Genomic DNA, 20,355 nt, shown 5'->3' on the forward strand with positions numbered 1-20,355 from the left:
GCTTGGACTTGGAAAGAAGGCCCAGGAAAGGGAAGCTTGTGTTCAGCCACGGGGAGTTTAGTCTCAGATTCCCACCCAGTGAGGCCTGTGTCCCGCGCAGTCGTCTGTCCATGCTGCCTCATTCGAATGCACTCTCATCAATTTTGTTGCAGAGTAAAAACAACCGTCCTCTCCGTACGAGCCAGATCTATGCCCAGGATGAGAATGCCACACACACCCAGCTGTACACGAGCCACTTTGACTTAATGAAAATGACTGCGGGCAAGAGGAGCCCCCCAATCAAACCTCTGTATGTTTTCTGAGTGCTCATTTTATGTTAATTATGACTGAGTAGATTGCGTGAAGCTTGGTTTTGATGTATGTTTAACATACGCTTCGTCAGATATTTCGTTTATTTAATACTGTCTCACCGTCTATACTGCAGGCTTGGCATGAATCCCTTTCAGAAGAACCCCAAGCACGCGTCTGTGTTGGCAGAAAGGTATTTCTCTAGTCATGATACATTTGTTACTGTTTGGAAGGATTTCATTCCAGTGTCATCTAAGTTCAGCGAGTTCAGCAAATCATTGTGCACTTGGTGTGTTCAGGCATCAGCTGGACATGGCAGTGCGCAGAACCTGCAGGAGAGACGGTGCTTCTCCTGCCATGGGCTGGGGTGTGCATGGGGCAGCCCCTGCCCTGTCTCTGTGTTGCGGGGATTGTCCTTGCTGGCCCTCGGTGGGGCAAGACGCTGACGGACACGATGAGTGTGCCAGGGCCATGTGGCCAACCACAAGGGGGGCTTTCTTCCTTGCACCCCACCTCTCAGGCACTGATTTTGTTAGCCATATCTTAAGAACACATCATGTTTAGGGGTGTGTGTACTTGCCCTGAAGTTCTACAGGGGAAAAGAGGAATGGATGAATGGATGGGTAGAGAAGTGGGTAGATGCAAGAAAGTAAATGGGGTAAGAATTGGATGGCAAAACCCCAGTGTGGAACCTTAGTGCCAGCACATGGGTGTCTGCTGCGTTTCTGACTGTCCGACTCTGCCCATAAATGTTGGAAATGCTGGGATGAAATGGTGTGCATCTGGTTTAGGCACCACACAGTGGCGGATTTGGGAGGCTTCCTTGTTCTGTGGCTCCCTTTCCACACAGTGGTGGAGCGATCTTTGTCAGAGGGAGTCGGCCCAGGGCCCATCTCCTCAAGCCCCCAGGACTCCCTCCTGCCCATGCTCTGCGTCGCCTGGCCCTGGCTTTCAGCCCCTTGGTGCTCCCTGAGTGTGCTGGCAGCCGTGCCCCAGGCCTTCCCTTCACCACCCTCGCCAGATGTTTTCAGAGCACACTGTTGAGAATTGCGGCCCTGCCCTGCTGTTTCCCGTCATAGCAGTCAGTACACGTCTTCAGACCCACTGCACGTTTTACCTGTTTGTTTTCTGATGTGAGTACTATGATCCTTGGGACTCTAGTGTCTGGGAGCCCAGACCAGGTGTTTGATTTATGTTGTTGATTAAATGCAGAGTTAATTCACCCAACTAATATTTATGGACCTGCTGCGGGCCTGCACGGCGTGGAGCCTGGGCATTCCCAGGGCAGTGAGACAGGCTCAGTCCCGCCCTCCCTTTACCTCACTGGAGGGCGTCCTCACAGAATGAATAGACAGTGATTTTCCTGAGTACAGTGCAGACACATGAGGTGGGCTGTGCGTTTTGGGGACTGCCACCAGTTACCCTGGGGATGTGTTCAGAGATACTTCTCCCGGAGCGTGGGAGAGCTCGGCCTCAAGGAAGAGGACTCAGCGCCAGGCCGAGGACAAGGTCCAGGTGGCTCGATCTCCTGCAGGGCACGTTGGGCACCTTGCTTGATGCCCTCGTCTCGTGGGCTGGGCTGGAGCTGCCCCAGCCCCTGGCAGCACGGGGTTTCTAGGGTACTTGGTGCTTGTCCATCTTAAAACTTGCCTGTATGTTTTTAACCTTTGCATCTGTCTTTCAGTGGAATCAACTATGACAAGCCACTGCCTCCCATCCAGGTGGCGTCTCTCCGTGCAGAGCGAATCGCAAAAGAGAAAAGGTCAGCACCCTGGGCCCTTCTGCTTGAGTGGGAAAATGTGGTGGCTGTGACTTCATCCAGGGGGTGTGCAGGCCGGGTCTGCCCCTCCAGTGGCTCCTCTTCCTTCCCTGCCCCTCAGGCTCTGGCTGATCAGCAGAAGGCACAGCAGCCGGCCGTGGCCCAGCCGCCCCCGCCCCAACCGCAGCCCCGCCACCCCGCAGCAGCCACCACCACCGCTGCCACAACCACAGGCAGCGGGCAGCCAGCCGCCAGCAGGGCCACCAGCTGTCCAGTCTCAACCCCAGCCACAGCCCCAGACCCAGACGCAGCCTGTGCAGACCCCAGCGAAGGCGCAGCCCGCAATCACGACGGGGGGCAGCGCGGCCGTGCTGGTGAGCAGGGACCTCCTCACGGGCTTCCCGTCCACAGGAAGTCACCCCCACCCGCACTTGATTCAAGTGCTTTCTGTTAAAACGAAGCTTGTTGCCGGTTCTAGCACATTTCCAGGCTGTAGACCTTCCTCTAAAGAAATGGGAAAAGGCTTAGTCTCACCCCAGAGGAATTGTGTGTTTTCGCCCAGATTCTGCCATTTCACTCCTCCAAGGCTTTTGTGGGCTTAGTGGCTTTATTGGATTTGGCAGGTAGAGGCAGCTCCTTTTAGTGGAGGTGGCTGGGAAGTTTGGAATTGCCTGGGTTTTGTAAAACATACCTAAACATACCTGTGACGCATTTACCTCTTGACTTCCTACACACTTAGAGAGCAGGTCCTGTCTGTGCTGGTGTCTCCTGAAAGCATGCCCATGTGTGCTCACTCATACACATCAGTCTTTAATGCCTGTTGTAGAAAAGCTGTAAAGTGCACGAGAAGCGTTGTGAAAAGAAAGGCAGGGTGTGGAGCTGCAGACTGTGGCCATGCACACCACATGCTGTGGTGCATCTCTGTACTGTGTGTGTCCATGTGCCACACAGAGCTGAAATCATATGCAGAGAATCACACCTGCAGAGAATAGGAGCTGTGCCAAATTGGGAAAACCCACACTTTGGACTACCAGGCAGGCATAAAAATATTTTTGTTACATAGAACCATTTCCTGCAGTCGTTTTTAGAAAATTGTTTGCTGTAGTGGAATTTTCAGTGTACTCAGGCAACTTCATTCCTCATCTGTTCAAAAGAGATCTTTGTGAATGCCTACTTGGTGCAAGGTGGGCAAGATGGGCAGTGCCCACACTCTGGAGCCATGTCCTACAGGGGAGGGAGGCAGCCAAAGAGATCATTTTAAATGCTAGCGGGAGGAGTCAGGGTGGCACAATGCGGGACTGGCTTGTTAGGAAACACCTTTCTGAGGAGTTGGCATTTGAGCTAAGGCCTCAATGACAAGGATTTGGTCATGAGAAGAACAGAAACAGCAAGTACAGAGGTCCTGAGCTTGGCTGATATGGGGGCCAGAAAGGTCAGTGTGGCTGGACTCAGGTGGTGAGGTATAGAGGGTGGATGAATGGAGTGGAGAGACAGGAGTAGAGGGACAGTGGGGTGTGGGGTCAGCAGGGTGGGGATGGAGGGACCCCGGGGTAGAGGTGGAGGGTCAGCGGGGTGGGGCTAGAGGGACAGTGGGATAAGGGTGGAGGGACAGCAGGTAGACAGATGGTGGGGGCACCGCAAGGTGGAACGAGCTGGGGAGGTTGGGACGGGTGGTTGTGTGACTGTCGTGGAGTTTTGATTTGATTCTGAATGAAGTGGAGGCCTTTGGAGTGTTTATGCAGGGGAGAGCCTGACATGAAATTCAAATTTTTTTTTTTTAAATAGGCAGGAACCATTAAAACATCAGTTACTGGGACAAGCATACCCACTGGTAAGACAAATACAGAGATGCTGAAATGTGGACCCCATTTCTCCTGGCACTGTTGCCTTATGCCCGCCTGTCTCTGCAGGCACCGTGAGTGGAAATGTGATCGTGAACACCATCGCAGGGGTCCCGGCTGCCACCTTCCAGTCCATCAACAAGCGCTTGGCGTCACCAGTGGCTCCTGGAGCCTTGACTGTGAGTTGCCCTTCACCTGGGCCATGCACCTTGACTGCATTCCGCCAAAATTATTTGCTTGTCTGTTAATTCTTATTATTTTTAAGTATTCCATTGGTGAAAAAACTGTCTAATTTGAATTTCATAAAATAAGTAGCTGATCAGTATGTTGATTTCAGAAACATTCACCTGTTTGGGGGATGGTTTCCATTCTGTATGAGGGATGAAAATGAGGTGGGGTATGTGCGTGTAAAGTGTAGGGGTGTATGTGTGTGAGGTGTAGGGGGTGTGTGTGAAGTATAGGAGTGTGTGTGTGTGAGGTGTAGGGGTGTGTGAAGTGTGGGGGTGTGTGTGTGAGGTGGAATGTGAAGTGTAAGGGTGTGTGTGTGAGGTGTAGGGGTGTGAGGTGTAGGGGTGTGTGAGGTGTAGGGGGTATGTGAACTGTATGTGTGTGTGTGAGGTGTAGGGGTGTGTGTGTGAAGTGTAGGGGTGTGTGAGGTGTAGGGGTGTGTGTGTGAAGTGTAGGGGTGTGTGAGGTGTAGGGGTGTGTGAGGTGTAGGGGTGTGTGTGTGAGGTGTAGGAGTGTGTGAAGTGTAGGGGTATGTGTGTGTGAGGTGTAGGGGTGGGTGTGAGATGTAGGGGTGTGTGTATGAGGTGTAGGGGTGTGTGTGAAGTGTAGGGGTGTGTGAAGTGTAGGGGGGTGTGTGAGGTGTAGGGGTGTGTGTGAGGTGTAGGGGTGTGAGGTGTAGGGGTGTGTGTGTGAGGTGTAGGGGTGTGTGTGAGGTGTAGGGGTGTGTGAGGTGTAGGAGTGTGTGAAGTGCAGGGGTGTATGTGTGTGAGGTGTAGGAGTGTGTGAAGTGTAGGGGTATATGTGTGTGAGGTGTAGGGGTGTGTGAAGTGTGGGGGTGTGTGTGAGGTGCAGGGGTGTGTGTATGAAGTGTAGGAGGGTGTGTGTGTGTGTGAAGTGTCCCCTCCCTGTAGGATGATTTTAGGTAGGAGGTAGGTGGGATGTGAGGGTCCGCTGCTTATTCTGTTGCCGCAGGTGCCCCCCATATGCTCGTCACTGTGCCCATGTGGGGAAGCTGAGAGATGACGGGCCTCTTGGGGGCGTGGTTTTGGGGGAGGGGACACGGCATCACACAAGGGCATGGCTGGGTGTGTGCCAGGAGCAGGCGGGCATGGGAGGAGTGGGGAGTTTCTACGGAACGTGGAGACCCCAGGTGTGGGAAGTGGTAGGTGCAGCCCACCCAGGTGGAGAGGAGGCGCCTAGGCAAAGGTGCAGAGCCATGTGGTGCCCTGGGACCAGTGCTTCACTCGGGTTTTTCATCATCAGAACCAAACACAAGTGAGAATAAGGAGCTCAGATTTGTATCTCGGTTTTCCAAATAGTTCACAGACCCGGGGGCAACACACCCTGAATGAGAAGAAACTGCGCTTCAAAGTCAGTGCTTTGGCAGGTAGAATGCAGTCCCTCTTGGGTTTTGAAAAGCGTCTTTCCTGTAAAGATGTCGTTGCTGTAGTAGCAGGTGATGGGGCATTGGCAGGATAGATGTGTGGATGATGGAATTGGATAGAGTCCAGAAATAGACCCCCTCCCCAACACACAGACACACACGCATGCGCGCGCGCACGCGCGCGCGCACACACACACACACACACACACACACACACACATACAGATTTTCAGTTGACCTCAGTGAAAGTGCCAAGGAAATTCAGAGGTGAACAGACTGTCTTGTCAGCAAATGGTGCTGTAACAGTTGGGCGGCCATGTGCAAAACAATGAGCCTTGGCCTGTAACTCACACTGAATATGAAAGTCACTGCAGGTGGATCACAGGCCTGTGTGTAAAAGCAAAAACTACACTGTAAGCCAAAACGGTAACATTTCTAGGAGAAAATCTGTGCTGCTTTGGTTTAGGCAAAGATTTCTTAGGATACTGGAAGCCTGTGAATCATGAAGAAAAATTAATACATTAGGCTTCATCAAAATTAAGGACTTCTCGTCCTTGAAAAATAGTAAGAAGATGAAAAGCATAGACTGGGAGAAAATATAAAGATTCTTCAACTCAATAGTGAGAAAACAAGCAACTTTATAAAATGGGCAGGAGATGGAGCAGTCACTTCACCAAGAAGATAGAAGAATTAGATAAATACTTGAAAAGGTGTGCAACGTCATTAGTCATTAGGGAAATGCAGATTTTTACAACCACAGTGATACAGCATAATGTGCCTAGGAGAGTGGCTTCAGAAACAGAAGGCTGGCAGTAATGGAAGCAGCCAGGAATCTCTCACAAGGCTGTGGGAATGCAGAATCCACAGTCACTTCTGAAAACAGTTTCATTTTTTCTTATAAAACCAAGCATATTCTGGTAATTCAGCTTAGCAGTTCTGCTGCTAGGTATTTCCCCAAGAGAAGTGAAAACACCAGAACGAGAACCCTCAGCACCAATATTTATAGTGACTTTATTCGGGATTGCTGAAAAAGAAAACAGCCTAAATACCCTTCAGCTGGTGGATGGGCTGATAAACCATGGTACATTCCTACAGCCCAGTCCTACCAAGGAATACCAAAGAATGAACCCCTGAGACATGCACCTCCATGGTGGACTCTCAGATACATTTTGCAGCTAAATGAACAGTTTCAGAAGGCTTCATATGCTGTATGACTCCATTTAAATAACATTATAAAAATGGTAAAACTAGAGAGACAAAAACACAGATGAATGATTGCCACGTGCTGGAGGTGCAGGAGGGATTCGACTATGGAGAGGAATACGAGAACGTTGGAAGTGGTGGGGTTGGCAGTAGCTACATGATGATAATGTGTCCGTCAAAATTCATAGAACCACATATTGTACTCTCTGTAAATTACCCTTCAATAAATCCCTGTAAAACACTCTTAAGCGGTAGAATATATAAAAACACAATTTTTCTGGTATGTGACTTTAAGATTATTTCACTTTTCTTTGTGCTTTGCAGTAAACAACCTCAGGCTCAGTCGCTGCAGTAGATAGTAGAAGTTGTTAGGCCTGCGGCGTTGGGAACATCCTGTATGACCAATACCACTGTTTCTGTGAGGGTACCAAGCCAGAATCACTGCATTTAGCGTTTTATTTTGAAAAAGACCTGTTCTTTGTGGTATTTTAAAATGTAAAGCATTTCATTCATGGCATATTTTTGCGTGGCTCTTAATGGACAAGACATTCTTCCTGGCACTGTGGGCCCAAGACACAGTGTGCTTTCATGGGGGCCTTGTAGTGCTGTGCCTAGAACATGAGAGAGGTGCAGATAGCAGTGGTGGACGTGTAGGTGATTGTACTCGGGGGACTCAGAGAAGGCTTTCAGGAGAAAGTGATATTGGGCTTCAGGAGGACAGGAAGTGCATCATCCACAGAACTGGCCCTTCTGAAGGCAGGGCCAGTCGTGTGAGCGGGGGATCTGAGGGGAAGGGAATGGTGTGCATGGAGAATGACGTGTTGTTCTGTTTGAATGGAACACAAAAGATACTAACAGAGAAACAGTGGTTCCCTGCCTTTAAAACCATTATTACTGAGTGGCTTCTGTGTGCTTGGCACTTTGTAAAATTGAGGTTAGATTGTACTGGGCTTTGGATATTGGGCCATATGGGTTTTTGTTGTTGTTGTTGTTGTTATTGTTTTGTTTTTTATTTTGAGACGGAGTCTCGCTCTGTCACCCAGGCTGGAGTGCAGTGGTGTGATCTCGGAGTGGCGTGATCTCAGCTCACTGCAGCCTTCGCCTCCTGGGTTCAAGCAATTCTCTGCCTCAGCCTCCCAAGTAGCTGGGATTACAGGTGCCCGCCACCACACCTGGCTAATTTTTGTATTTTTAGTACAGATGGGGTTTCACCATCTTAGCCCAGCTGGTCTTGAACTCCTGACTTCATGATCCACCCACCTCACCCTCCCAAAGTGCTGGGATTACAGGCACGAACCACCGCGCCCAGCCTAGATAGGGATTTTATTCACCAGGCAGTGGGGAGCCCTTAACAGTCTTAGAGCAGAGAGATGTTCTAGGAAAATTAATGTGATACTACATATCTAGAATTGATTAGGGTAGAAGAGGCTAAGGAGAAAACAATTTCTTTTTTTCTTTTTTTTTCTTTTGAGACAGCATCTTGCTGTTGCTCCGGCTGGAGTGCAGGGGTGCAATCACAGCTCGCTGCAGCCTCACACACACAGGCTTAAGCAATCCTCCCGCCTCAGCTTCCTTAGTAGTTGGGATGCGAAAACTGTTTAGTCCAGAAAAGGATTACTTCTGTTTCTGGTAACAAGATGAGTTAAGTTATTTTTATACCACCTCTTAATGAGAATAACTAAAGTTATTGGATAAACATTTTTAAAGCTTCAGGGAACTGACAAGAATAATTAATTATCAGGCCCAAATCTAAGGGAGGGAAGAAACTCAGAGAGAGAAACAGGATTCATTGAAGTCATGTTTGCCTTGGAAATAAATTTCAGCCTGTGGGATGAGGGAACTCAAATTCAAGTCCAAGGCTGGGCCAAGGTGGAGAATCTAAAAAGGAAACTACTGATACACCGAGGTAGGGTCCCAGGTGGCTAAACCCTTAGGGCAAGAGTGAACCAGAAGCAGAATCCATCTGCCCTTGGCCTTCAGGGGTCAAAAGAAGAGTTGCCCTTGGATTGAGCAGTAGAGCATGGTGGGGACGGCCCCTGAGAGGTTAAAGCCACAGGTCAGTTTGCAGCTCAAGTTGATATTACCTTAAAAGTGTCTCCGGCACTCCCTCACATCAAGTGAAGTAGACCTGCTTCACTGGGCGTGTTCCTGTGTAGCCGACCAGGAACAAATGCAGATTCTCTCTGGAGGATTATGCTTTCTTGACTTCTGAGAATCTCCACAAATAGTTTTCTAGTATAATACAATATAATAGAATACAAAATAAACAGAAAAGAAATGGCATTGTGAGTGAGAATCAGCAGAATGGCAGACACTGGATAGGCCTGCAAAGATGAGCGATATTGGGATTATCAGGTTTAGATTTTAAAGGTTAGGCTTTCAGGCTGGACGCGGTGTCCCATGCCTGTAATCCTACCATTTTGGGAGGGTGAGGAGGGCGGATCAGAAGGTCAGGAGACAGAGACCATTCTGGCTAACACAGTGAAACCCCATCTCTACTGAAAATACAAAAAAAAAAATTAGCCAGATGTGGTGGCACGCGTGTGTAGTCCTGGCTACTCAGGAGGCTGAAGCAGGAGAATCGCTTGAACCTGCGAGGCGGAGGTTGCAGTGAGCCGAGATCACATCATTGCACTCCAGCCTGGGTGACAGAGCAAGACTCCGTTAAAAAAAAAAAAAGTTATGCTTTCTATTTTAAGGAAATAAAAGAGAAGATTGAGAATATCTGAATATCTGTAATCAGGAAACTATGTATAGAAAGAATATAGAGAACTTTTAGAAAAGTCTGATTACCAAAGTTGGGGGAAACAAACCAAACTTATGAGTGGGCTTTAATATCACACAATTAAGGAGAAAATGAGGGAAGTGGAGGCAGAATCAGAAGACATCCTACACGCAACATGGGATGACAAGATGACACATGGAGGACATGGTGATAGGGCCTGATAGGTGGTTACTGACTGTCAGACAGAAAATTGAGCAGAGTCAATATTTGAAGATGGTATAGTTTTTAAGAACTTACTAATGACACTGATGCATTTATGTAGAAAGTCTAATCCCAATGAAGGATGAGAAAAAGGAACCAAGTCTGGTCTGCATAATGCCAGTGACCAAGAGGTCTTTCAAGCAGCCACAGGAAAAGACAGATTGTCTTCAGAGGTGGAGCGGTGCACTTGCCAGTGGCAGCAGTGAGGGCGGGAGCCAGCAGGTGTCGTTGTCGTGCCAGGGAAAGGAAGTTGCTGCCAGCCTGGGGCTCTGCAGCTCTTGGAAATATCTTAAAGAACAAGGGAGGCCGGGTGTGGTGGCTCACACCTATAATCCTAGCACTTTGGGAGGCCGAGGTGGGCGGATCTCCTGAGGTCGGGAGTTCGAGACCAGCCTGACCAACATGGAGACACCCCATCTCTACTAAACATACAAAATTAGCCGAGCGTGGTGGCGCATGCCTGTAATGCCAGCTATTCGGGAGGCTGAGGCAGGAGAATTGCTTGAACCCTGGAGGCAGAGGTTGGAGTGAGCCAAGATGTGCACCATTGCAGTGCAGCCTGGGCAACAAGAGCAAAACTCTGTCTAAAAAAAGAACAACAAAAACGGCAAAATAAAGCAGTTTTCAGCTTTGGAACTTCACTGAATGATATGCTTTAAGCAGAAGAAAGGTGTTCCCAGCTGGAGGTGGTAACAAGGTAGGGTCGTGGATGAACGCAGGAGCTCACTGGGGTTAGAAAGAGGAAATAAATACACAGGATAGTAACACGCAAGCTGGGTAAGGGGCAGAGGGGCTGAAATGTGCACAGGTCTCGTTATTGTTTACGAAGAGCATGGAGTATTTAGACTTTGGCAAGCATCCGTGGTAATTCCAGACGAGCCACCAGAAGAGTGAGAGCAGAGTGAGTTGCTCCCAACCGTGGCAGGGGACGTTGGTGAGGAAAGAGTCATCTGAGAGGAGGCAAGAAAGGAGATGAAAAGAAACATACAGCAGCTGGGTTGAAAGGAAAACATGGAGTAACATATGCTAGATTTCCATCCAGATGCGTAAGCAATGAGACATAAAAGGATCAAGACAGACTAAAAATACACGGCACATCGGAACCAAGGGAGCTGGCAGAGGTCAGCTGAAGAGACATTGCGGGGTGGCATGGTTGCGTTTGCCTTCCAGTTTATGGTGGGACAAGGAAGGGCGGTGGGGCAAGGTGGGATAGAGTGAGGGAGCCACTCTGGCTGCCACTTCTGCCTGCTGGCCAGAGTGGACTGCAGGGCACAGTGAGGATGCTCTGAATTTTAGGCAAGATGAAGGTAAGATGCCACAAGACCCCAAGCACATGGTGAGAGACTCAAGGCTGTAGTTTCAGCACAGATGGGGGAGGTGGTAGAGCCAGGACTGCGGGCTGCATCAGGGCTGTAGTTTCAGCACAGATGGGGACGGTGGTAGAGAGCCAGGGCTGCGGGCTGCGTCAGGGCTGTAGTTTCAGCACAGATGGGGACAGTGGTAGAGAGCCAGCACTGCGGGCTGCGTGTCTGTGGGTAGCATGGGTGCCGCAAGGACAGTCATTATGTTCCTGGGGACCAAGAGGTCTTTGTGCAGAGAGGGAGGGACAGGACAGCCTTTTCAGCATATGCATGGGAGTGTCGTCATCTCAAGCGCGTTTCTGGGGGTGATGTGATCCGCTGTAAGAAAACATTGCTCAAGGCACTTGCTTTTGAATTTGAAACCAGCAGTTGCCAAAAGACTGAACTCTAGCATGCGTTTCACTTGTTTCGCCTCTGAAGTTGGGTGCTCTTGTCTGCCCTGCTCTGAGTGTGAACAGCCCTGAGTGCTGTGTGAAGTATTTGATGAGATCCTCTGTTTGCCTTTTCTAGACGCCGGGAGGCTCTGCTCCTGCCCAGGTGGTGCACACCCAGCCCCCGCCACGGGCAGTCGGCTCCCCAGCCACGGCGACCCCTGACCTGGTGTCCATGGCAACGACTCAGGGTGTTCGAGCAGTCACTTCTGTGACAGCCTCGGCCGTGGTCACTACCAGCCTCACCCCAGTGCAGACCCCAGCACGGTCTTTGGTGCCCCAGGTGTCCCAAGGTAAAGCCAGGCTGGGAGCTTTCTCTGACACACGTCTGCTCTGGCACGTGTGAGGGCTCAGCTGCTGCTTGCTCTCTGAGAATGAGGATCTGAAGGTGGGCGAGTATCCCTGTCCAGACCTAATGAGCAAACCTCTTCATAGCCACAGGAGTTCAGCTCCCTGGAAAAACCATCACGCCTGCACATTTCCAGCTTCTCAGGCATCAGCAGCAGCAGCAACAGCAGCAGCAGCAGCAGCAACAGCAGCAGCAGCAGCAGCAGCAGCAGCAGCAGCAACAGCAGCAGCAGCAGCAGCAGCAGACGACGACGACCTCTCAGGTGCAAGTTCCACAGATCCAAGGCCAGGCCCAGTCTCCAGCACAGATCAAAGCTGTGGGCAAGCTGACGCCGGTGAGCATTTCCTGGAGAATCATGGACGTGTGCGTCTTGTGGTCAGTCAGCCTAGCGTCCGTGAGGTGGTGCCTGCTTGCATGGTGCAGTTCAGAGTGTATTTTGCAAACATCTGGCACTGCCTTTTTGTAGGACGCGTGCTTCGTTTTATTGATCTAAAACTTCCCACGTCATAACACTTTGATCATGCCTTAGAGAAGTATCTTACGCATATTCAGAGCACTTGGGAGACATTAACACCCAGTGTGCAAATGCGTCTTCTTGCTTAGGCGTCTTGTGCCTTGTGTTCAGCATCAGTCTCTAGGGAGGACTAGACAGCCCGCTTGGTGCGGTTCTGGACCAGAGAAAGTGCTGGTGAGAAGACATTCCTCACAGTGTTGGGAGAGCAGGCAAGGGACCCTGGGTTTGTTTCTGTGTGGTTCGTGTGCAGTACTGTTTCTCAGAGGTGGTCATTGGAGTACTGATGTACCTGATTTTTGCTAACCTGTGTACCAGCTTTGCTGTTCTTTATGTAAATGTATTTATTTTAAAAGGAAATGGTGGGCTGGGCACAGCGGCTAACGCCTGTAATCCCAGCACTTTGGGAGGCCGAGGCGGGCAGATCATTTAAGGTCAGGAGTTTGAGACCAGTCTGGTCAACATGGTGAATCCCTGTCTCTACTAAAAATAAAAAAAGCCGGATGTGGTGGCGGGTGCCTGTAATCCCAGCTGAGGCCTGAGAATCGCTTGAACCTGGAAGGCAGAGGTTGCAGTGAGCCAAGATTGTGCCACTGCACTCCAGCCTGGGCGACAGAACAAGACTCTGTCTCAAAGGAAAAAAAAAAAAAGGAAATGTTATACCCCTACCATAAATGGAAAACCATTAATACTTGTCACAGAAAGTAACCAGAGAAATATATGGAATAAAGACAAGACAATATTTTGAAGTTTCAGCTCACTGCCGGGCCTGCCGGAGTGCTTGAGTCTGGGCCTCTCCATGGGCTAGAAGGGAGGAAGTGGGCTGCGGGAGACGCAGACTCAGCTGAGGACCTGTCCTGGGGCTGTCGGCAGGGCTGTTGGTGGAATGTAGACATCGAGCTTATCCTGTTCCTGTCACACCAGCCATTCCTCAAGGGCTCCATGGCCATATGTGGCTGTGGCTACCACCCTGGGCAGTCCCCGTCTAGCCCACTTGCATCCTGCAGGAAGTGCCGCTGGAGAGTGCTAAATTAGAACACTGTGCTCAGGAATTCCAGGCCCAGCAGAGGCAACTATCAGGGAGCCAGAGCTGGGCTTTGACCCCCCGGCCCACAGCCACACAGGTGCCTTGTCACCTGCCCCTGTTCAACCACTGAGACACCAGTGCCTTCAACGTCAAGGCTGCCACCCAGCCTTGGCTGCCAGGAGCCCTGTGTGCCGAGTGTTTGCCTGGCTCCTTCGTTCCTCACTCTGCCCTCTCCCAAATCCATTTCAAAGCCAGTTTCACTTCCAGCCTTTCAAAAGACACTTGATAGTCATGATCAACTCAGTATAGGTTTTCTTAAAAATTTTTTTCTTAAAATGTTTTTTGAACTTATAAACTAATAAGTTTGGTTGGCACTACAGATTTAAATCGACTTGTTTGTGAGGGGTAATAGAAATTTTGCTATGAACTTATCAGTCAGAATCCCTGTTTGTAGCTTTCACCTGACAAAATGCTCATTTTTAATAAATGAACACCTAAAAGATACTGGGCAGCCCATGGAAGGCGGTCTGGATGCTGCACAGTAGCAGGTGCCTGCTTTGGTATTTAGTGGGCAGTAGAGGGGTGGCTTAGGATCAAGATGTCTACTTAAAGAATGGAGTACAGTTAATGTTGAAGAGAAGATACTTTGCTTGTATTTTAGGAACATCTCATCAAAATGCAGAAGCAGAAACTGCAGATGCCCCGCAGCCCCACCGCCACAGGCCCAGTCTGCGCCCCGCAACCAACAGCCCAAGTGCAAGTGCAGGCCTCACAGCCCCCACAGCAGCAGAGCCCCCAGCTCACCACGGTCACAGCCCCAAGGCCTGGAGCCCTGCTGACGGGCACCACCGTGGCCAACCTCCAGGTGGCCCGGCTCGTAAGTGTCAGTTTCTGTTTGTTTTCCAAAAGCAGCGTTTTTTAGGTTTTAACACAGCTGTTGTGCTTGCTCAGCTGCGTGTCACGTGTCACAGGAGTGAGTGTGAGATGGGATCTTTTCCCCAAGAACTTAGTGCCCCTTGACAGAGGACGGGACTCACCACTTGTGGAGCATTAACACAGCAGCAGCTCCCAGAGGCCATCCAGGCATCAGCAAGCTTCTCAGGGCCTGAACTGGGCGGGGTGGAGAGTGAGCAAGGTGAGGTGCAGCTTGTGTGGCATCCCTGTGCTGCTGCGGGAGTGTGCAGGGACCAAGGCCTGTGTGGCTGGAGCAGAGGGCGCTGCGCATGTAAGCCGTAGGCATGGGCAGGTAGCCGTCTCTGAAGCTGCTCTCAGGTGACCACTGTAGGCAGGAGAGCATTTGGAGATTTCAGAAGGGACTAGCATCAGGCGCAAGTGCTGTCTGGGAAGACCGGCTCTCAGCAGGTGCCAGCGTCCGGGGGCAGGCAGGGTCACTGCACCCTGAGCAGAGCTCAGCTAGGGGTGCTGGTGACAGCGGCCCTGATGGAGGCTCACCCTGAGCTAGACTTTGCCCTTTGTTCTCTCGTGTCTTTCACCTGGCCCAGTGCTCATCGACTGCCCCAGACAGGGATAAGGGTCTTACTGTTAATTCCATTTTACAGGTTAAGAAACTGAGGCACATAGGCCAAGTTCCCACCCAAATTCTACAACCAGTCAGCTGCAACTCAAGCTAGGATTTGGGGACCCGGGTGCTCAGGCACAGCTGTGTGGGTGCTGGACCCCCACTTTGGGTCTTCCCTGGGAGGGGCTAGCCCTCCACAACAGAGTGAGTAGAAGTGGATGAAGAACTACAAAAGGGTGCTCAGTTTCAGTCATGTTCACAAAAATGCAAATTCACTGGGAAGAATGGTAACACCTAGTGGGGGCCAGGGTACAGGGGTCTTGTTGGACAGGAATCAGTGGCCTCTTTTTGGAGAGGATTTTGGTAAGTAAGCTATAAAAATGTGCTTGCTTATTTAACTAAACACTCCTCGTATGTCCTGGAGAAATAACAGAACATTTACAAAGTGATGAATATACAAGCTTGTTTACTTCATGAATGTTAGAGGAAATTAAATGTCCATTACTAAGAATTTCATTAAGTAAATTATGTATCATCCAAACAATGGAATATTAAGCAACTTTGAAAGTAGTTTTTTGTAAAGGGAAGAGAAACAGATTTCAAAATAGTTATAATTCATGTCACTTTTGCACACTTTCACGGTGAGCCACATAGATATGAACAGTGGCTGAAGGCTAGCAGTTTTAACATTCAGATGTGAGTAGTTCAAGGAGTGTGGGTAATTTTTACTTTGTATTGTCTTACGTAATCTTAGTCTTTATACATACAACAATAGAGCTATTTCCACTTACCATTTTTAAAATGGTAATTTAAGAGAAAATGTGTGGGACGGGAGGCTGTGGCAGTCATTTTGAAGTGAGGGACGGGCCGATGTTGGGTGGTCGCTGAAGGAACAGGAAGTGAAGGCTTCTGTGGGAAATGGGTCAGGATGTGGTTACTGGTGCGGTTCGGGAGATGGAGGGAAGTGAAGGTGATGTCCCACGAGATCACTGACATCTGGACGCAGCAGCACGTGTGATGAGCCTGCAGGTCTTGCGGGAGCTTCAGAAGCACAGGCTGACCTGTGACTCGACATTTCCCTGAGGCGTGCAGATCACTCGGTTTTCCTTTTATGTCGGGCTACTTTCAACTTTGTTGATCTTTGTAAATTTTCTCATGGCATGACCTCTTGTGGAGAAGTATTTGGAAAGACATACCATGTCCTGAATTTCTCTGGACTCTCCCATTATTTCTACTGTTTAGACCCGGGTTCCCACTTCTCAGCTGCAGGCGCAAGGGCAGATGCAGACCCAGGCACCCCAGCCAGCCCAGGTGGCCTTGGCGAAGCCTCCAGTGGTGTCCGTCCCGGCAGCTGTGGTCTCCTCGCCGGGAGTCACCACCCTGCCCATGAACGTCGCGGGGATCAGCGTGGCGATCGGTCAGCCACAGAAGGCAGCAGGTGCCGGCCCCAGCACACCCTCCCCTCCTGGGCTTGAGCCCGGTTTCGTAGCCTCTCTGGGGGCAGTGGTCGCCAGCGACCTGTGTTCTTTCCTCGCAGCCACCCACTTGGGCGTGCCGTCACATGTTCTGGCACAGACGAGCCTTGGCGCTTTCCAGGCCCAAGGCTTGGTCCTCAGTTGAACTGTTAACATTTTGAAATTTCCATCTTAATTTAAGTGTAATTTGTGAACCCAGAAACATTTTAATGTAGTTACGGTATGGCTTACTTGTCTCCATAGAGTTTCATAGTTTATTATTTTCTATAGAGGTGAGTCAGAACACAGCTTGGCGTGAGCCTCGAGCTCTTTTCCCAATGTGCTGACTAAGTGGCTTTTGCTGCCTGCAGGACAGACCGTGGTGGCCCAGCCCGTGCACGTGCAGCAGCTGCTGAAGCTGAAGCAGCAGGCCGTCCAGCAGCAGAAGGCCATCCAGCCACAGGCTGCCCAGGGCCCAGCAGCCGTCCAGCAGAAGGTACCGGGGCTGGGGGATTCTCACCTCTGGGTCTATGCCAAGCCAAAGCTGGCTGCTGGAGGAGAGGGTCCTGAGCAGACAAGGCCCCTTGTGGCAGCCCAGGCTTTTCAGAGGGTGGCTTCAAGGGCTGGAGGTGTTAGTGTGGTCATCCCTGTTGGGTTTTCCTTCCTTTTAAAGGTGAACGCTGTATGTGATGTGACAAGTGAGGCTGAGGTCTTGGCAGGGGGGTGGAGGGGGTATAGTCTGTGAGGATGGCTGGGTGCCAGGTAAGAAGCCTGCATGGCACTGGGACAGACACGGGGGATTGATGGGGACCAGTGGGCTCAGGGAAGCAGACGCGGCTCACACCACAGGACCCGCCGGACTCCTAGTGGAGGACAGGGACGCCACACGGTCTGGACCCCAGAGAGAATACGGCCTGTGTGCATGTTGGTGGTGAAAGGGGAGAAGACACGCCGGGGACTGACGTGGATAGGGGTGTAGCAGGGCACCGGGCTCCGAGGGCGTCTACAGGCTCAGCCAGCTCCCTGAGACAACACCTGTGCCTCTCAGCAGCCAGTGCTGTGTTGAAGGACGTGAGGGACATACAGTGGTGAGACAGCTCTGCCTCCAGGGACATCTGCTCATGGTGGCTCAACGGTGACACCCAGCCCAAGTCTCGGGCTTTGGATGGCTGGTGTGGGCCCTCAGACCCCATATTCTATTGGCACTGCTCTCTGGCTAGAGTTAGAAGGTGGGCTCTGATAGGAAGCCACGTGGCTGTGCGGGGAGCTACCCTGTTCCCTGAGCGCTGCGCTGGCCCCCTGCAGGCACCTGGTGCTCATCCTCAAGACGGAGGATGTTGTTTTGAGGAAACTGAGGCTCAGAGAAAAGGACTTGCCCAGATTACAGGGCCAGTAAAAGGTGACTGGCTGAATCCAGCGGGCCCAGGGTTCTTTGTGTCACACCAACTGGACACTGGCTGTGCTGTGAGCCGCTGCCACCTCCTGCAGAAGACCAGTGCTCAGGAACCCTGTGGTGAAGCCCTGCTGGTTGCCAGCGATGGCGTGCTCTGTGGGGAGCTGGAAGCAGAGCTGTCTTTGGAACCCAGAGGGGGAGGGAGTGAGCAATGAGGGAACACAAGCCGGGAGGCACAGGGCGTCTGGGTAGTGCCACCAGCTCTGCCATGGCTGGGTTCCGAAGACCAGCCTGCATCCCCACTCGGCACGACCGCTGCAGGGAAGTGCATGTCCTTTGGGTCGGGATGGTCATCTGCATTTATTTACCTCTAGAAGAAGGAGATGGTACTGGGACTTAACCTCCCGGGCCTGGTCAGCAGCCGCTGGGTGCATCATGGTGGTCCATGGGCAGATGTGGCCACGCTGATGCACAGGTGGGCGTGGTCCCTCAGGCTTGAGTTGTGCTTGAGGGAGCAGTGGAGGGCTGCAGCTGAAGTGCCAGGCTGTGTTCCTACGATTGGACAGAAACGCCCTTAGATGTTAGAAACCCCTACTTACCCATAGCATGGCTGATACATCAGATACGTAAACTTCAGATGTGCACAATATGATATGCAAAAATTGTGCATACCAGTTTGTTACCCCTTGTACTAAATATTTTCTCTCTGTCTGCCAAATTCTTAAATTGGATTTGAGAGATTGTGATCGCTTTCAGTCACCTAAGTAGCAGCCCTGCGCAGGTGTGCCAAGGATATCAGGGTGCCCCACCAGCCCAGCTATGCAGGGAGCAGCATCCCGGGTGGGGTGGGGTGCAGGCAACTGCCGGGCCTCCTGGAGGAGAAGCTGGTAGCCAGGCCACGTGGGCAGAGGTCTGCCAGGAGGCAGCATCAGGCACAGAGGGCAGGGGATGTGGGTACACACAGGGTTGGTCTGGGAGGTAGGCTGGAAAGGGGCTAGGTTCTGCCGTAGGGCCCAGAGCGGTCAGGAGTCCCGGGAGTCTTGAGCGCAGCGTGGTCTCTGCGGCCCTAATTTCGCAGTCTCTCCCCAGATCACTGCACAGCAGATCACCACCCCTGGCGCACAGCAGAAGGTCGCCTACGCTGCACAGCCGGCCCTTAAGACCCAGTTTCTTACCACACCCATCTCCCAGGCCCAGAAACTGGCCGGGGCCCAGCAAGTGCAGACCCAGATCCAGGTGAGTGGGGAACAGGGTGAGGGCCCAAGTGTCAGGAGTGGGTGCCTGGCCTTTGACTTGTCTGTCTTGTGGGCTTTGCGAGCTCCCAGCTCTCGGTGGCTCCACTAGGTGGTGTACTGGAGGGAAGTGTTGTCTCCTGGCCTTCAGGTTTCAGCCCCGCTGGCTCCTGGGAAGGCTCCTCTCTGCAGGTGCCTGTTCCGGCTGTCGCCAGCTTTGCCTTCATGTTCTGGATGTCGATCTCCAGCTCTGCGGGGTACAGCTGCCTTCTCCCAGTTCCAGGCTCCTCTTCTCCCTTCCTGGTGTCTTTTTAAAAAATATATTTTATTTTATTTTTTGATATTTCTTGTTCATCAAGTTCTACCTGGTATCTTTGGGAGAATGGAGTTCCTGATTTCTTGTGTGCAGTGTGCCCTCCCGTCTTCCGCTCTGCCTAGAGCTTCTATGTCCTGCTTCCTCCCAGAGCTTATGGAGTTACCTCCCTGCATCCTCCTCTAAGAGCGAAGGAGTTTTACCGTCTCAGCTGGTCTTCCACCCTCCTGGAATTGGTTTTTGGGTATGAGATAGAAACAGGAATTCAGTTAGAGCAGGGGAGTTGCACCTTCTCAGCTAGTCTTCCGTCCTCTGGGAATTGGTTTTTGGGTTTGAGATAGAAACAGGAATTCAATTTGATGTGCCCTATGAACAACCTATTTTCAGCCCCATTTATTAAAAAGCCCACTCTGTCATCTATCAATCCACAGTGCCGCCTCCACCCGAGATCCTGTGGGGATGTTCAGGGCTTCGTGTCTCAGAGGTCGTGCTGGTCCTACTGCGCTCTCGCTATGAGTGGCCGTGACACTTGATGTCTGGAGGGCGAGTCCCCCTACCACACCCTTCCTTGGGTGTAAGGTGCCTATTCTTGGCTCTTTACACTTCCATGTTAATTTTAGTTAGCTTAATTCATACACTACAATCAAAACTGCTGAAAGTTTTTATTAGAATTGCATTGATTCTGTAGCTCTGTTTAGGGGAGAGTTAACATCTTTACAGTCTTGGCTTCAGATTCACCAATATGATACATCTTTTGTAAGTCTTTTAAAATGCCTTTTAGTGAAGTTTTCTATTTTATTCTTTTTTTTTTTTTTTTTGAACGGAGTCTTGCTCTGTCGCCCGGGCTAGAGTGCAAGGCCGGATCTCAGCTCCTGCAAGCTCCACCTCCCGGGTTTAACGCCATTCTCCTGCTCAGCCTCCGGAAGTAGTCTGGCACTACAGGTGCCGCCATCCTCGCCTGGCTAGTTTTTTGTAGTTTTAGTAGAGATGGGTTTCACCCTGTGTTAGCCAGGATGGCTCGATCTCTGACCTCGTGATCCGCCGTCTCGGCCTACCAGTTTTATTCTTAATCAGTA

General features: G+C 51.0%; 1 protein-coding gene across 1 annotated transcript in view; it reads left to right on the forward strand.

The window, feature by feature from the left end:
• Positions 1–20,355, forward strand: part of EP400 (E1A binding protein p400) — a 140,473-nt gene that overhangs the window by 110,081 nt on the left and 10,037 nt on the right. The window contains 13 exon segments of the mRNA XM_017868826.1: positions 153–289; positions 425–481; positions 1,973–2,054; positions 2,169–2,233; positions 2,235–2,421; positions 3,833–3,878; positions 3,958–4,067; positions 11,561–11,774; positions 11,917–12,164; positions 14,030–14,245; positions 16,130–16,325; positions 16,713–16,837; positions 18,824–18,970. Of these exon segments, the coding sequence (XP_017724315.1) occupies positions 153–289; positions 425–481; positions 1,973–2,054; positions 2,169–2,233; positions 2,235–2,421; positions 3,833–3,878; positions 3,958–4,067; positions 11,561–11,774; positions 11,917–12,164; positions 14,030–14,245; positions 16,130–16,325; positions 16,713–16,837; positions 18,824–18,970 (1,830 nt within the window).

The sequence above is a fragment of the Rhinopithecus bieti genome, unplaced genomic scaffold, assembly GCF_001698545.2.
Source record: "Rhinopithecus bieti isolate Rb0 unplaced genomic scaffold, ASM169854v2 scaffold_4907, whole genome shotgun sequence".
NCBI lineage: Eukaryota > Metazoa > Chordata > Mammalia > Primates > Cercopithecidae > Rhinopithecus > Rhinopithecus bieti.